Source organism: Rana temporaria, chromosome 2 (assembly GCF_905171775.1).
Source record: "Rana temporaria chromosome 2, aRanTem1.1, whole genome shotgun sequence".
In the NCBI taxonomy this organism is placed as follows: domain Eukaryota; kingdom Metazoa; phylum Chordata; class Amphibia; order Anura; family Ranidae; genus Rana; species Rana temporaria.
Window position 1 is genome coordinate 521904764 of NC_053490.1, and position 18748 is coordinate 521923511.

Sequence of the window (18748 nt, forward strand, 5' to 3'; positions counted from 1 at the left end):
ATAGTGAATGCAGGGTCCTGGGGAGACCAGATATAGTGAATGCAGGCTCCTGGGGAGACCAGATATAGTGAATGCAGGGTCCTGGGGAGACCAGATATAGTGAATGCAGGGTCCTGGGGAGACCAGATATAGTGAATGCAGAGTCCTGGGGAGATCAGATATAGTGAATGCAGGGTCCTGGGGAGACCAGATATAGTGAATGCAGGGTCCTGGGGAGACCAGATATAGTGAATGCAGGGTCCTGGGGAGACCAGATATAGTGAATGCAGGGTCCTGGAGAGACCAGATATAGTGAATGCAGGGTCCTGGGGAGACCAGATATAGTGAATGCAGAGTCCTGGGGAGACCAGATATAGTGACTGCAGGGTCCTGGGGAGACCAGATATAGTGAATGCAGGCTCCTGGGGAGAGCAGATATAGTGAATGCAGGGACCTGGGGAGACCAGATATAGTGAATGCAGGGTCCTGGGGAGACCAGATATAGTGAATGCAGAGTCCTGGGGAGACCAGATATAGTGAATGCAGGGTCCTGGGGAGACCAGATATAGTGAATGCAGGGTCCTGGGGAGACCAGATATAGTGAATGCAGAGTCCTGGGGAGACCAGATATAGTGAATGCAGGGTCCTGGGGAGACCAGATATAGTGAATGCAGGGTCCTGGGGAGACCAGATATAGTGAATGCAGAGTCCTGGGGAGATCAGATATAGTGAATGCAGGGTCCTGGGGAGACCAGATATAGTGAATGCAGAGTCCTGGGGAGACCAGATATAGTGAATGCAGAGTCCTGGGGAGACCAGATATAGTGAATGCAGGGTCCTGGGGAGACCAGATATAGTGAATGCAGGCTCCTGGGGAGACCAGATATAGTGAATGCAGGGTCCTGGGGAGACCAGATATAGTGAATGCAGGGTCCTGGGGAGACCAGATATAGTGAATGCAGAGTCCTGGGGAGATCAGATATAGTGAATGCAGGGTCCTGGGGAGACCAGATATAGTGAATGCAGGGTCCTGGGGAGACCAGATATAGTGAATGCAGGGTCCTGGGGAGACCAGATATAGTGAATGCAGGGTCCTGGGGAGACCAGATATAGTGAATGCAGGGTACTGGGTTTAGTAACACTTTAATTACTCAGTGCAACCTCATCTTTTATACTTTAACTAAAAATGGGTAATACATTGCATTTTTGTGCCCTAAAATAAACTTTTGTGTACTTTTTTTTTTTTATGAAAATCACATTAATATCATGTGACATAAAAAAAAAAATCTGTAATGACCACCATTTTATTCTCCAGGACCTTTGCTTTCAGAAAATATATAGGGCTAGATTCAGAAAGCCCGCCGTAACTTAGTGAGGCTGGGGCTGGATTCACAAGGAACCTGCGCCCTAAGTTACGGCGGCGCAGCGTACATCTGTCGCCAAATTCAAATTGTCAAGAGGTGGGCGTGTTTTATGTAAATAAAACATGACCCCACGTAAATGACGTTTCTCACGAAAGGCGCATGCGCCGGCCGTGAAGGTACCCCAGTGCGCATGCTCCTAATCACGTCGCAAATAGTCAATGCTTTCGACGTGAATGTAATTTACGCAAAGCCCTATTCGCGAACGACTTCCGCAAACGACGTAAAATTTTCAAAAATCGACGCGGGAACGACGTCGGCTATGGCTATGCCTCATATAGCAGGAGTAACGTTACGCCGGAAAAAGCCTTACGCAAATGACGTACGTTTCGGAATCGGCGTATCCAGCTCATTTGCATATTCTACGCTGAAATCGACGGCAGCGCCACCTAGCAGCCAGCGTAAATATGCACCCTAAGATACAACGGCGTAAGAGACTTACGCCAGTCGGATCTTAGCCTAATTTCGGCGTATCTTGCTTTCTGAATACAGAAAGAAGATACGCCGGCGCAGCTTTGAATTTACGCGACGTATCAATAGATACGCCGGCGTAAATTCTTTCTGAATCCACCCCATAAAGTTTTGGAGTTTTAAGGCCTACAATTTTTTCTTTTTTTTTAAATGTGTGCAACAAATAAAAACACGTCTCCAGCAGGGAAAGGGTTAACCTCGGAAGCGCTCAGTATGCGATTCTTGGATCAGCCGCGGAAAATCGCAAAACTGTAGAAGTCATCTGATCTTCTAATAAGAAAATAAAAACAAGGCCGGCTTGTGCCCCAGAAGGAAGCCATTGTCCTTCCATATAGAAAACAAAAGTAAAGAGAACCCAGAAGTTTAATAATTGGCGCGCTGAGACGCGTCGCTCATCAGCCCCGCGTGCCCCGCAGCTCGCCCGGCCCTTTCCTTGCCCCCCAAATGCTCTCCGGCCCCCCGGTGGAAGGGCTGAAATATTTCTTTGCAATGCTGCCGCAGCAGAGAAAAGTTGAGCTAATCCTCTTTTTCCAGAGAAGGGGGGGAGGGGGGGGGGGGGCGAGATCGTTATCTTTAGCTGTGTGCCGCCTGCCCGTTCCTTTCTATCTTGCAAGTTCCTTCTCGCCTAATTGAACATCAGATCTCCCCGGCTCTGGTTCACAGCAATCTTGGGGCCTTGTCAGGGGGAGAAAAACACACGTGGAATCGGAGAATAAGAAAAGCCGCCTGGCGGATAATGACAGACTGCGAAACGCGTGTTCATTTATTGCTCGTGTCATTATTGCAGATGGCATGAGCAAAATGTTTGATCTAATACAGCCCTGCAAGATCCTACAGAATATGTAATCCCAATTACTAAAATCTCCCACGTGCTTCTGAATGTCCTTTCAAAAAGTCCTTTTAAATATTTTTTAAATCGGCAGCTTTCATTAAAATAATCCTTGGTGATCCTGACATGAAGGTCGTTGTTTTCCGGCACTTCCTGTTATAGGGTGACAACGCTCAGCCCCTGTCTCCCAATTGTGCTCTTGTGTTGTCACCAGTGGTGTGTTGTGGTTTTGTGTTGCCCTAGACAAGACTAAATTCGGCGGGTGCCCCCCATCTAAATTTGTCCCACCCCTTCCTGTTTAAGCTCCACCCCTTCCTGTTTAAGATCCACCCCTTCCTGTTTAAGATCCACCCCTTCCTGTTTAAGCCCCACCCCTTCATCTGTAAACTCCTAGACTCGCACATGGGCACTCACCTCTTCACAAATTTCCCTACTCACAAATCCCCCCCAACACTTTTCACAGCTCTCACTTCTTCACGCCCCCCACTCTTCACAAATCCCCCCTCTTCACAGTTCTCACTTCTTCACACACACCCCAACCCTCGCAAACTGCCTCCCCACTCTTCACAGCTCTCACTTCTTCACCCCCCCCCACTCTTCACAAGTCCCCACCTCTACTCTTCACCCCCCCCACTCTTCACAAATCCCCCCTCCACTCTTCACAGCTCTCACTTCTTCACACACCCCCACTTATCACAAATCCCCTCCTCTACTCTTCACACCCCCCACTCTTCACAAATCCCCCTCTTCTCTTCACAGCTCTCACTTCTTCACCCCCCCACTCTTCACAAATCTCCACCTCTACTCTTCACACTCCCCCCACTCTTCACAAATCCCCCCTCCACTCTTCACAGCTCTCACTTCTTCACACCCCCCACTCTTCACAAATCCCCCCTCCAGTCTTCACAGTTCTCACTTCTTCACACACCCTCAACCCTCACAAACTGCCTCCCCACTCTTCACAGCTCTCACGTCTTCACCCCCCCCCAATCTTCACAAATCCCCACCTCTTCACACACCCACTCTTTACAAATCCCCCCCTCCACTCTTCACAGCTCTCACTTCTTCACACCCCCACTCTTCACAAATCCCCCCTCCACTCTTCACAGCTCTCACTTCTTCACACCCCCACTCTTCACAAATCCCCCCTCCACTCTTCACAGCTCTCACTTCTTCACACACCCCCACTCTTCAGAAATCCCCCCTCCACTCTTCACAGCTCTCACTTCTTCACACCCCCCACTCTTCACAAATCCCCCCTCCACTCTTCTCACCCCCCACTATTCACAAATCCCCCCTCCACTTTTCACAGCTCTCACTTCTTCACACCCCCCACTCTTCACAAATCCCCCCTCCACTCTTCACAGCTCTCACTTCTTCACACACCCCCAACCCTCACAAACTGCCTCCCCACTTTTCACAGCTCTCACTTCTTCACACCCCCCACTCTTCACAAATCCCCACCTCTACTCTTCACAAATCCCCCCACTCTTCACAAATCCCCCCTCCACTCTTCACAGCTCTCACTTCTTTACACCCCCCACTCGTCACAAATCCCCACCTCTACTCTTCACAAATCCCCCCACTCTTCACAAATCCCCCCCCCTCCACTCTTCACAGCTCTTACTTCTTCACACCCCCCACTCGTCACAAATCCCCACCTCTACTCTTCACAGCTCTCACTTCTTCACACCCCCCCATTTTTCACAAATCCCCACCTCTACTCTTCACAAATCCCCCCGCCACTCTTCATAGCTCTATACTATTCTGTTATTTTTCGAATTGATTCTATTTAAATTTTGGGAAACAGTTATATTATTTCTACTTTATTCTATTGTTTTTATAATTTTATTCTTTTCTATAATGCCGGTCGTTTTATGCGATGTAAAAAAACGACGTTTTTAAAAACGTCAATTTCATTGACCGTGTGTGGGGGAAAACGTTGCTTTATGTCTTGTAAAAAACGACCAAAAAAAAATTGAAGCATGCTTCAATTTTATGTGTCGTTTTTCAAAACGTCGTTTTTTGTGTCACATAAATTGACCGCGTGTAGCAAAAAACGACGTTTAAAACGACGTTTTTGAACCCGCGCATGCCCAGAAGCTACTTATGAAGCAAGCTTCAATGGAAAAAAGTGGTGAACGTAACCGCGCTTTGCTAGAACATTGTGAGAAAACGATGGTGTGTAGGCAACTTCGTTTTTGAAAATTGAAGTTTCAAAAACGTCGTTTTTTACTTCACAGAAAATGTCGTTTTTTTACATCGCATAAAACGACCGTCTGTACGCGGCATTAGAATTTCAGAAGATGGATTTTATTCTTTCTATTTTATTATATTCTTTTTTTTATTCTGTTCTATTTGTTTCCTTTCCATTGTATTATTTTCTTTTATTTTCTGTTATATTCAAATTTAAAAACGATTCAATATTGATTTGAAAATGATTTGAATTCGAAATTCCAAAAATTCAAATCGATTCGAATACAAATACATTATTAGTGGGAAAAGCTTCCCTGGAGGATGAAATTGCATTGCGTGCAATGGCTAGGTGTCACGGATAAACCCCGAAAACACTTTATACTACCCCCACTATCATTGGTGGCCAAGATGATCTGATTTTTTTTGCCACATGTTTTAAAACATGGTACTTGGTAATGGAGCACTGGATACAATAATAGTGTGGGTCATGCACAGACGGAGGAGGAGATGAAGGGGTTAATGTACAGGTCATATACAGTGAGTGGATGGAGCTGAGTAGGGTTAATGTTCAGATAGGCAGAATAAGGGAGGTAAGGGGTTAATATACAGGTCACAGAGACAGGATGGAGCTGACATATACTGTAGAGGGGTGAATTACAATTTCTAGTGCTGTTCCTCAGTAAAGTGCTCGGGTATGTGCCAGGGCGCAGACAAGAGCACTTAAAAAAAAAATGATGCTTTAAAATGTCATCCTGCCCTCAGGAGTGTTTCACCCACCAATTCATGTACAACGGGCAGACAGCAAGTTGCTTAACCACTTAAGACCCGGACCATTATGCAGGTAAAGGACCTGGCCAGTTTTTGCGATTCGGCGCTGCGTCGCTTTAACTGAAAATTGCGCGGCCGTGCGACGTGGCTCCCAAACAAAATTGGCGTCCTTTTTTCCCCACAAATAGAGCTTTCTTTTGGTGGTATTTGATCACCTCTGCGGTTTTTATTTTTTGCGCTATAAACAAAAATAGAGCGACAATTTTGAAAAAAATGCAATATTTTTTTACTTTTTGCTATAATAAATATCCCCAAAAAAGATATAAAAAAAACGTTTAATTTGTTCTCAGTTTAGGCCGATACGTATTCTTCTACATATTTTTGTTAAAAAAAATCACGATAAGCGTTTATCGATTGGTTTGCGCAAAATTTATAGCGTTTACAAAATAGGTGATAGTTTTATGGCATTTTTATTAATACATTTTTTTACTACTAAGAGCGGCGATCAGCGTTTTTTTTTTTTTTTCATGACTGCGACATTATGGGGGACACATCGGACAATTTTGACACATTTTTGGGACCATTGTCATTTTCACAGCGAAAAGTGCTATAAAAATGCATTGTTTACTGTGAAAATGACAATTGCAGTTTAGGAGTTAACCACTAGGGGGGGGCGCTGAAGGGGTTAAGTGTGAGCTCATATGTGTTTCTAACTGTAGGGGGCGGGTGATATCAGTGATCGTCGTTCCCTATATCAGGGAACAGACAAATCACTGACATTGCCACAGTGAAGAATGGGGAAGGTGTGTTTACACTCACCTCTCCCCGTTCTTCAGCTCCTGTGACCGATCGCAGGACACCGGCGACGATCGGGTCCGCGAAACTCGGTCACAGAGCTTCGGACCGGGTCGCGTGCGCGCGCCACCCACGGCTGGGCTCTTAAACGCGACATACCTGTACGTGCCTGTGCCCAGCCGTGACATTCTGCCGACGTATATCGGCGTTAGGCGGTCCTTAAGTGGTTAAAGAAAACTTTTTTTTTCGTTTTGGATAGAGTGGAGAGGAATTAGAACCCTTGTCAGGTTTTTATTGCTGGCTGTGCTCCCATTATGCAGATTCACCCTCTCTATTTGTCCAGTTTACAGTTATCACCGAAAGTGAAAGTAAGGCCCCGTACACACGACCAAACATGTCTGCTGAAACTGGTCCGCGGGCCAGTCTCAGCATACATGTTCGGTCGTGTGTGGGCGCGAGCGGGCAGAATTCCAGCAAACATTTGCCCGCCGGGCCTTTTCCCAGCAGACAAATATTCCTGGACGTGTTTTAAAACCGTCCGCTGGAATCCTGCCCGCTCGGACATGTACGGTCGTCAGTACAGACCTACCGTACATGTCCGAGCGCCCGCATGCGTGGAAGCCTTTAAATGGCAGGCCCGCCCACGTCGCCGCGTCATCGTCGCGGCGATGACGCGGACACGCCCCGCGTAGTGTTTACGCACGGACTTCTGTACGATGGTTAGTACAACCATCGTACAGAAGCCCTCTGGCAGGCATGTACGGTGAAAACGGTCCGACGGACCGCTTTCATCGTACATGTTTGCTCGTGTGTACCCGGCCTAACAGAAAATCCCAAATTTTAGGTTGAGACCAAAACAGTAATAGAGAGCAAACCTTCCAATAGGGACATTAGTTCTGTTGACAACCCGGGATTCCCTCGCTATGGATGGCTTTCCTCTCACTTCCTGTTATAACTAAGGGACAGGAAGTGAAGGGAAATGTCCCAATGGGACACAGACAGCAAAAAAACTGACAGGGCTATAACCCTCCCTTGCTCTATCCAAAATGAAAAACAAATGTTTGCCTTTAGTACTTTAGCTGCTTGCCGACAGCCGCACGCCGATGTACGTCAGCATAATGGCATGGCTGCGCATATTGGCGTACATGTACGTCCCCTTTAATATGCACAGCCGTGGGTCGCGCGCGTTGCCAGCGACGCGCTCGCGACCCGGTCGGGTACTCCGTGACTGTGACGTGATCGCCGCCGGTGTCCCGTGATTGGGTCACAGAGCTGAAGAATGGGGAGAGGTAAGTGTAAGCAAACCTCTCCCCGTGCTTCCTAGTCAGACTGTCACTGATCGTCTGTTCCCTGTCATAGGGAACAGCGATCAGTGATGTCATACGCCAAGCCATGCCGCCACACAGTAAGAATCACTCCTTTAGGTCATACTTAACCCCTTCGGCGCCCCCCTACAGGTTAACCCCTTCAGTGCCAGTGTAATTTTCACAGTAATCAGTGCATTTTTATAGCACTGATCGCTGTAAAAATGACAATGGTCCCAGTGTCTGATGTGTCTGCCATAATGTCGCAGTCACGATAAAAATCACCACGATAAGGAGGAAGGGCTCCGCTTGTTCCCGGCCGGCATCTGTTTTATACTGCTTGATTTTATCTACTTTTCTGTAAGTACCTTTTATCTCTTAAAATAAAACGAGAATTTTACGGAATTACACTATGGTGCGCCCTTTCTCTACCTATGTCATCTGGATGAGCCTGTGATCGCACCTGATGTCTCTTCCCTGGAACCTGTAACTCTGTGAAATCACTAAATTAAAGGCCGCGGCTGGGCTATAGCCGACTGCATAACAAGCCTGCCCTCTGGTAAGCGGCTTTTAAACTCGGTGGTGGGTCTTCACTTCAGTGTGGAAACTGCTAAGAGATCACGGTGGTGTTGTCTTCAGGGCCGCTTATTTGCACACACTCCAAGTGTTTTTGGGACTCTATGGGCCAGATTCACATAGAATTGCCCTGGCGCAGCGTATCAGAGATACGCTACGCCGCCGTATCTTACCTGGCTCTAAGTCGAATCCAGGAAGATTTCGCGCCGTAAGTTACGGCGGCGTAGTGTATCTCTCGCCGTATCTCTCAAATTGGGCGGGTAGGGGGCGTGATTCATTTAAATGAAGCGCGTCCCCGCGCCAATTGAAATGCGCATGCTCCGTTTTGAAATTTCCCGCCGTGCTTTGCGCGAAATGACGTCGCACCGACGTCAGTTTTTGAACTTCGACGTGAGTTACGTCCTTTCCTATTCACGGACGACTTACGCAAAAAATGTTTTTAAAATTCGACGTGGGAACGACGGCCATACTTTAACATGGAAAGTCTATCTATACGCCCCAAAATAGCAGCTTTAACTATACGCCGGGAAAAGCCGACTAGCGACGACGTAAGAGAATGCGACGGCCGCGCGTACCTTCGTGGATCGACGGAAAAAGCTAATTAGCATACCCGACGCGGAAAACGACGCAAACTCCACCCAGCGGGCGCCGAAGTATTGCACCTACGATCCGAAGGCGTACGAAGCCGTACGCCTGTCGGATCGAAGACAGAAGCCGTCGTATCTTGGTTTGATGATTCAAACTAAAGATACGACGCAGCAAATTTGAAAGTACGCCGGCGTATCAGTAGATACGCCGGCGTACTTGCTCTGAGAATCTGGCCCTATATATTTATATGTATATCTGAGCCTGAGGGGACTGGGGTTACCACCACTATTTGTGTTTTATTGTTTTGGTGGCGCAGCTTTATCTATTCTGTATAGCAGCCCAGGACAACAAGGGATAGTAAGGGGATAAGCCAAAGGTCGGGGCGACTAGCAGACAAGGATAAACAGAGAGCACGCTAAAGGTCAGGGTCACAAGCAGGCAGGGATAGTCGAGAACACGCCAAAGGTCATGGTTACAAGCAGGCAGGGATAGTCGAGAACACGCCAAAGGTCATCGTTACAAGCAGGCAGGGATAGTCGAGAACATGCCAAGATCGGTAACAGAGACAAATGTAGTGCACGCGGCAAGCAGGAAACCAAACGCACAATATTGCACGGCAAGGCAGGCTTGGAGAACATGGTGTCAAATAGTGGTTCCTGTTGAGGCTAGGGTGGAGCCACACTGAGGGAAGATTACGTAACCATGTAGATGTGAGAGTACAAGCCCTAAGCCGCAGCGGTTCTCAACCCTTCTAGTGCCATGACCCCTTGATAAAATTTCCCAAGTTGTGAGGACCCCTAACAGTAAAATTATTTCTGTAGAGTGGGTTGTCAACACCCAAGGCAAGATAAGTAATTTGTGCGCTAATACACAGACCAGGTAAGAGACAGACAGGCCATGAAAGTATTACTGCAAGGTCATTACACATTAGCTCTATACCTTTGACCCACCATCATTAAAATCAGGAACTGAAAGTTTCAGGTGTATGACTTTTTACCCAAGATGCTCACTTTGGCAGCACAGTTTTGCCAAATGTACCAGTTAGGCAAACCTGAAAATTCCCTCTAGTAATAAAGCCAGAAAACACACACAAACCACACAGAATAACTGATGGAGACCATAGTAGACAAGAAAGCAAAAACAATTTTATTGTCAAAATAGTAAACAGCATAGTAAACAAATTTCATAAGAAGACCTCTTCTATTTGGTTAGGGGATAAAAAAATACATTCACATTTTATTTAAAAGTATACAAAATGTGTAGGATTTGGGGTTACACCCAACAATTTCAGGGCATGTCGTTACACCCTGCCTTTGTGGTCATGACATTTTACGTAGATATGGAGGCTTTATGAATACCCTTGTGTTGCAACTGTCATATGAATCATCCAAATTGTAGGTCAGGACCCAATGTAGGAGCCACCACCTGGGGTTCACTGTTTTTTTTAACTGAGCATCGTGGACAGACCCTCCAACTGTATACTTTCACCCAGCTCAGTTCTGGTTTTAAAACATGCACATTGATTCTTGGGCCATTTATTGGTCTCTACATAACTTTAGTGTCTTTATAAAAGGGAAATGTGGCTATGCCTGTAGTTCTGTTTGCAGGGCTGGTTGCACCAGGGAAGGTACAGTATATCTTTTTTTCCTCTTTGAAATGTTATTGGGCAGGGATGTCAAACTCAATTTCATCGTGGTCAGCATCAGAATTATGATTGTCCTCAAAAGGGCTGGTTGTATCTGTAAAAATAAGATGTCCAGTGCAACCCCATCCCTTACATTAGATGTCAAGAGCCACCCCACCATCAGAAGTCCTTATGCTGCTGCTGGGAAGAAGCTGGATGCAATGCTTGAAAGCAGAAAGTAGGGGTCTGGAGGATGGCTGGAGCTCTCCTGCAGCTGCAGGAGAGATGTGAGGGCCACATGAAATGGCCTGGAGGGCAAGATTCCGCTCACGGGCCTTGTGTTTGATACCTGTGTTATAGGGTGTGTGTGGACATGATAAGGCTTGACACTTATGTTTACCCTTCCACACGCTGTGTGGCTCCTTCCATAACTTTTGTGGCTATCTGTCTTATGGCATTAATCTGGGGTGGCATATACCGTGTTTCCCCGAAAATAAGCCCGGGTCTTATATTAATTTTGGCAACCTAAAACACACTAGGGCTTATTTTCGGGGGGTGTCTTATTTTACTATGGTATGTACAATGATCCTAAAGTGGTTGTTATCCTAAAGAAAATAAATAAATAAATCCTTTAAAGCATGATAGATCTCCTGTGTCCCCTGTCTTCTCAGGAGTCAGTATTTTGATGTAAAAAGCATCTTAAAATACAGTACCTTTATTGCAGCTTCCCTGGCTGTAGCATGGTCTGCCTGGGCTCTTCTCTGCTCCAGGATCCCCGCTGGCGTCGGCCTGCTCCATGCCTGCTCCGTGCACTGGGAGGGGGCCGCGGGTGTCGGGCGGGAGGAGAGCAGAGGAGAGGGGAGTCGGTGTCCTGCTGGCGTCTGCCCGCTCTGTGCGCTGAGGAGAAAGGGGCTGCGGCCATCGGGCGGGAGGAGAGCGGAGGAGGGGGGAGCCAGTGTCCCACTGGCGTCTGCCCGCTCCATGTGCTGAAGAGGGAGGGGCTGTGGGCATCGGGCGGGAGGAGAGAGGAGAGGGGGAGCTGCTGCAATCATTCTGCAAAGTGGATTTAAAAAAAAATTTAAACTAATTTTACTAGGGCTTATTTTCGGGGTAGGGCTTATATTGTAGCCCTCCCCAAGAATCATGCTAGGTCTTATTATCGGGCAAACACTGTAGCTGTGGCATTAAATAGGATTTGCTAAACTTGCTGAGAGTCCAAAAGGATGCAAAAAGCAAAATCTAAGCTTCATGGAGATGCCCACATTCACATGTTTTATGAATTTTATGAAGATGTGTGAATATTTTGGACGATATGTAGGTTTACATAAATTTAGTCTTCTTCTTTGCATCTTCTAAGTCTTGCTTTGGCTTCCTCCTGCCTGTTCCTCCAGGCAGCAATGATAGCATCATCATCATCCATTTCTTTTGCTTCCTCTTTGTTCTTTCTATGCTGAGACCATCTTCCCTCAGAACTTTGACTTTCCATTGGATTTCCATTCTCTTTGTCCTCGTCATCGTCACTCTTCCTGGAACTTGGAGTAAATTTTCTTTTGGAGCTGAAATCAAATGAATCCGTCTCACTGGAATCTTCAAGATCTTGATAACGACTTGTTCTAGCTCTCCTAGTGCTGGAGAGGTCAAAGTCGTCCAATCCGTTTCTGTCTTCTGAATGGCCACTGAAGTGGGGTTCTGGGCTCTCATCCTTCATGTACTGAGAGTTGTGAGCTTTGGACTTCCATAAGTAGTTGCTTTCTTCTTCTGAGGATACTGAAAACCTTGATGAAGATCGTTGGGTGTCTCTGTAACTCTGATAAGATGAAGAAACGTCTTTGTCTTCTTCTGTTAATCTCCTGCTGTATTCACCAACTTCAGAATTTGTCTCTCTCTGATGGCCTGATCTCCTTGCAATCTTTTCCGAAATGCTCTCACTTTCTGATGTTGTTTTGCTTTCGGTTTTCACATTATTGAGCCATTTGCTAATATTCCTCTCCAGCTCGGAGCTTGTACTCTTGGAACTGGAAAACTGACTGCCTGAATAAGAAGCCCTTTCAGTTTTGTCCCACTCTCGACTCGTTGACAGTCGGGAACTCTGAAAGTTTGTACTTGAGACGCTCTCCTTCTTCTCTTTTTCTTCCTCATCATTGTCTTTTGCCTTTTTCTTTTTGTACAAATAGCTGCGCTTGTTATCAGACACAACTTTTTCCTTACGATACTGGGATAATTTTTCTGTGTGCTCCTCTCTCATCTCGTTTTCTTTCTGGTTAAGCTTTTTCAGGTCAACATCATCCATGAAGAGTCCATACAAAGGCACACTGGTTTGGGTGATCTTTCTCTTTGCACTTGATATGTTTGTATTTGAATTCATTGATGTGTCGTAAGACAACACAGAGTCCGTACTCTTAAAGTCCCTTTGTTGCAGCCCAGAACCAGACAGGCAGGACCCACCAAGTATTGAAGATCTGTCGTCATCTACTCTTCTTCCAAGGTCTCCAGAAGCCATACTCATAGCTGAGGAAGCTCGGGACATCATCATGATCTCATTCGTTTTCTGAGCTATGGTTTCGTTCACCACATTTGCTATCCAGTTTTGAATGCTTGTGATGGCAACGGCATCTCCAGCACCAGGAGGCAGAGTGGGTGGAAGAGCTAGGGGTACCTGTGCTTGACTTGCCTGAGACACGCGTGATCTGTTGCTTTGCATGCTTAACATGGACGCTGTGTCACTAGCACCACTAGCCGACTGGGCACCAGCAAAAAGAGCAGCTAGTGGGATAGTACCGCTCAATGAACTTTCATTATCCCAACCACACATAGATTGGCTCTCCTCTAAGTTCTGCTTGGAGCGTTCCAGGACCTCAATCCTCCTCTGCCTGCGTTTAACAGTTGCGCTGTCTTCACCTTTGGCAATTTCGACAATTTCATCTTTATTTTCATTGCCCACTTTCTTTTGTTGTTTTACCTTCCATGCTTGGTAAGCTGTAACATCAACATCCGACTGGCTGGTTTCATCATCTTCTCTCTTCTTGTTTTCATCTTTGCTTTGAGAATCAGAAGCTTCTGAATCCTTTTTGTGGAAACCAAACTGAATTCTTTTAACCTTCCACCTCTCCAGTGGAGTGAGTTTACTTTTGTTGTTTTTGCAAAAGTTGAACAGGGAACCTCCCTCTGAGCAAAGACTTTCCTCATCGATGTCCTTGACTCTAATTTTATCCCCTTTCTCGGCCTTAGTCATGGCTTCCTTTTCGATTTCTAAGAGTCTTTCATTCCACATGTCCCAGGTACTATCTGTAGATACGGAGTCCGATCTCCCCTTTTTCATTCTACTTGCAGCAAATTGCTGTTTCAGCATCCGAATCTCCTGAGAGGTAACGCTTTCCACATCGCTTATTTCACTTGGCGAATATCTTCTCTCACTCATTAGAGAACTTCCATCATCTCCAGGGTCGAGGGATTGATATTTACTGTTTTCTTTCTGCCAGTTGTAAACCATCTGCCGGACATAATCTTCATCTGCATCTTCTGGAAGTTGAGGGCCTTGTCCACTTTCTTTCGTTGGTAGCTCTTTTGGTGGAAGCCCTTGTTTTCTTCTCCATTCTTCGTAAAGTTTTTCTTCTTCATCGTCGTCAATGAGTGTAGGCTGTTTTGAAACCACACTTGACTTTCCCATCATGCTCATGGCACTGCCCATGACGCTATTTGTATCTTCTTCTTCCACGGTGATAGAGTGAGCCTTGGCACTAATGACACTCTCCACATCTTCTTCCTCTACCACTATCGAATGTGCCTTGGCTTGTATGACGGAGCCCTGACTGGTATTATCATCATCGTCATCAATGTCAAAATATTCACGATCCTCAAGCAGGGTTTCATTAAGTTCTCTAAGCTGTTTAATAAAGCTGTCGTTGGGGTAGATTGCTCGCTTTTTGCGTAACGTCATTAGGGCTTCTTGAATGGTCATGTGGTGAAATATCATCAAGTACGCTGAAACCAAGACTGCTGATCGACTCATGCCCATCTCACTGTTCACCAAAACTTTACCTGTAAAAAAAAAAAGAATTGAGGTTGTCATTACTCTGAAAGATGCCAAATAAATATCCCAAATAAAATATAACTTGACAAACTTTTAGATGTTAATTGTTTTTTTTTAAGTTTGCATTTCTACAAAGATTCTTCAAAAAGTTTCTTCACTTTTTTAACCACTTGCTTACTGGGCACTTAAAGCGGTAGTTGCCCCTCCAAATTTTTTTTACCCTTAGTCTGATGCTCATTTTGTCTAGGGGAATCGGCTAGTTGTTTTAAAATCGACGCTGTACTTACCGTTGTAGAGAGCGATCTTCTCTGCCGCTTCCGGGTATGGGTCTTCGGGAGTGGGTGTTCCTTCTTGATTGACAGTCTTCCGACGGTCGCATCCATCGCGTCACGAGTAGCCGAAAGAAGCCGAACGTCGGCGCGGCTCTATACGGCGCCTGCGCACTGACGTTTGGCTACTTTCGGAAAATTGTGACGCGATGGATGCGACCGTCAGGAGCCTGTCGGAAGACTGTCAATCAAGAAGGAACGCCCATCCCCGAAGACCAAACCCGGAAGTGGCGGAGAAGATCGCTCTCTACAACGGTAAGTACAGCGTCGATTTTAAAACAACTAGCCGATTCCCCTAGACAAAATGAGCATCAGACTAAGGGTAAAACATTTTTGGAGGGGGAACTACCGCTTTAAACCCCCCTCCTGCCCAGACCAATTTTCAGCTTTCAGCGCTCTAACTCTTTGAATGACAATTGCGGGGTCATACAACACTGTACCCAAATGAATTATTTCTTTTGGTGGTATTTGATCACCTCTGCGGTTTTTATTTTTGCAAAAAAAATGTAAAAAGACCAATTAAAAAAAAAAAAATTCAAAACCAGTTTATATTTTGTTATAACATTTTGCAAACGGGTAATTTTTCTCCTTCATTGATGTACGCTGATGAGGCTGCACTGATAGGCTGCACTGATGGGCACCGATAAGGCAGCACTGGTGGGCACTGAGAGGTGGCACTGAAGGGCATTGATAGGTGGCACTGAGAATTGGCACTAATAGGTGGCACTGATAGGTGACAGTGATGGGCACTGATAGGTGGCAGCGATGGGCACTGATGGGTGGCAATGATTGAGGTTGTCAATGATTGAGGTTGTACCAGAAGACAAGATTCTCCTTCGTCTGCTGCGTCATCCCATATTTTGAGAAGTACTGTTTCAGTTCCTTGACCAGGACGGAAACCTGATTGAACGGATCGAGTAATTTGTGGGTGTCTAAATGCTGTTGTACAACTTCTTTTTCCATAACCTTGGAGAAGACATTTAGGCCTGTTATGGGTCGACGATTGCTTGGGTCTTTGGGGTGTAATGTGTGTGTGTGTGTGTATGTATATGTATATATAGATATATACAGTATATATATATATATATATATATATATATATATATATATATATATATATATAATATATCTGGTTATAGGGCATGCATGCTGGTGGTGCTGGCCAATGGATGTCCGCAGGCACCTGCTGGTCGTCAAGAAGAAAGACAGAACAGAGCTCTACAAATGTACACAAGGCAGAGCTCTGTCCTGTCAGCTGGGATGGATTGAATTTTGTTTCAATCCAGCACATCCCTCAGTAAAAGCATCTCACAGTCAACATAAAAGCTCTGGTTAGGCACACATTTAACTCTTTGATCGCCCTAGATCACAGGTGTCAAACACAAGGCCCGCGGGCCGATTCCGGCCCTCCAGGCCATTTCATTTGGCCCTCGCACCTCTCCTGCAACTTCTGATGGTGGGGTGGCTCTTGACATCTATTGTAAGGGGAGGGGATGCGCTGGACATCTAATCTTACGGATACAACCGGCCCTTTTGAGGGCAATCATAATGCTGAGACGTGGCCCACAATGAAATTGAGTGTGACACCCTTGCCCTAGATGTTTAACCCTTTCCCAGCCAGTGTCATTAGTACAGTGACAGTGCATATTTTTTATCACTGATATTTAGGGCCAAAACAACTAATCGATTAATCGACAACTAATCGATTATGAAATTAATCGATTACAATTTTCATAATCGATTAATCGGCCAGTAACATAATGGGGTTAAAAAAACTAAAAATAGCCCTTTATAGTACAAAAAAGCAAATCGCTACTGTAAATATTACTTTCACTGTCCCACAGTAAAAAAATTAACCCCTTACATTTACGATTATTTGCTCTTTTTGTACTTATTTTTGTTTTTTTAACCCCATTATGTTACTAAACATCTCAGGCCGGGGTCACACCTCTGTTTTTTTGGTGCTTTTTGCAGAAACCCACTACAGTTCATTTACATGTTTTCCTATGGGATACGTTCACATCCATGATTTTTTTTCAGCTGCTGCGTATTTGGAAAGGGCGAGGACTTTTTAACGCAAACAGTGCCATTTTTTTTTTGGTTTAATATCCTTCAATGGAGAAGCTGCAGAAAGGCATGTAATGTGTTTTGCGGCAATTTGAGTTTTGTAATCTGCCCAACAACAAATTGGGCCAAAATTTTTAAAAAATGCAATTTTTTTTTTTAAAGCCTATTATCCGATTAATTGATTAATCGAAACGATAATCGGCCAACTAATCGATTATGAAAATAATCGTTAGTTGCAGCCCTACTGATATTAGTGTCACTGGTTTCTGCAAAGTGTCAGTGTCCGAAAGTCTGCCGCAATATCGCAGTCCCGCTATAAGTCATTTATCTCCCCCATTACTAGTATAAAATAAAGAAATAAAAATTCCATGAATACATTCCAAAGTCTGTAGACGTTATAATGTTTGCATAAACCAAGGATCCTCAAACTACGGCCCTACAGCTGTTGCGGAACTACACAGCCCATGAGGCATTGTAAAACTTTGACATTCACAGACATGACTAGGCATGATGGGAATTGTAGTTCCTGAACAACTGGAGGGCCATAGTTTGAAGACCCATGGCATAAACCAATCAATATACACTTATTGGGATATTTTTTTTTTACCAAAAACATGTATCAGAATGCATATTGGACTATATTTATAAAGAAATTTGATTTTTGAATTTTGTTTTTGATAGGATATGTTTTATAGCAAAAAGTAAAAAACATTTTGGTCTTTTTTTGTTTATAATGTGAATTTTTTTTTAAAAATGCAGTGATTATCAAATACCACCAAAAGAAAGCTCTATTTGTGTCTCAAAAAAATGGTCATGAAGGGGGGTAAATCTTCCAGAGGTCAAGTGGTTAAAGGCACTGTAACGGTATGGCCCGTGGGACCCAGAGGCTCTTGAAGGATGCGGGGTACACCTGTTTCAGCTTCACCAATGACTCTTGTGTCTAGGGTCATCCTGTGTCCACTAGGGGCATAGGATGACTGAGAACTGATATCTTGGATTACATGAGATGGGACAGTAATGATAATCCACAATATATTCAAGAATGTCTGCAAAGAACTAATTACAGGTTGTTGATTCTGAACCCAACAGGTCAATAGGAGAGTGACTCATTCAATGTGGAACATAGACTGTTAGGTCTCGTACACACGACCGAGTTTTTCGGCAAAAAACAGCAAGAAACTTGCTGGGAGAAATTTTTTTGCCGAGGAAACCGGTCGTGTGTACATTTTCGTTGAGGAAACTGTCCAGAAACTCGACGAGCCAAAAAGAGAGCATGTTCTCTATTTCCTTGACGGGAATGGAGAAAATTGGTTTGTCGAGTTCCTTGACAGCCTAACAAGGAACTCGACGAGGAAAACGATGTGTTTCGCCCGTCGAGTTTCTCGGTCGTGTGTACGAGGCTTTAAGGGGGTAATTAAGTCTGCTACTGTCATGTAAACTAGCCCTAGTCTGGCTTCTAAAGACCTTGTCCATTGTGTGATGCTGATTGACACTGTATTGTGTGAAAGTTCTTTTGATGAAATGTGTATTGTATAGCAGGTGAAAAGAGCTTATCTCGGAGTCACCTTGTCTGGGTAAATGGTTAGTAACCAGAAAGTCTGACTAAAGGAATGTGTATTGGGCTCCTTGTGTCATGATGTGGGTGGAGTTGAGTCATTGTTCATATTTGGTTGCTGACTGTATATAAAGAGCCTGAGTTTACCATTAAAGTATCTATTCCTGTTGAACCAGAGAACAGAGCTGTGTCTCGTTTCTGGGGAATCTGTATGGG

At 45.1% G+C, this 18748-nt stretch overlaps 1 protein-coding gene across 1 annotated transcript in view; it reads right to left on the minus strand.

Annotated features, from left to right (window-relative positions):
- Positions 1–11639: 11639 nt before the first annotated feature.
- The window catches only part of STYXL2 (serine/threonine/tyrosine interacting like 2), a 117111-nt gene continuing 110002 nt past the window's right edge, over positions 11640–18748 (minus strand). Inside the window, exon 6 of the mRNA XM_040339083.1 lies at positions 11640–14589. Within this exon, the coding sequence (XP_040195017.1) occupies positions 11882–14589 (2708 nt within the window). The 3' untranslated portion in view covers positions 11640–11881. The remainder of the gene's footprint in view (positions 14590–18748) is intronic.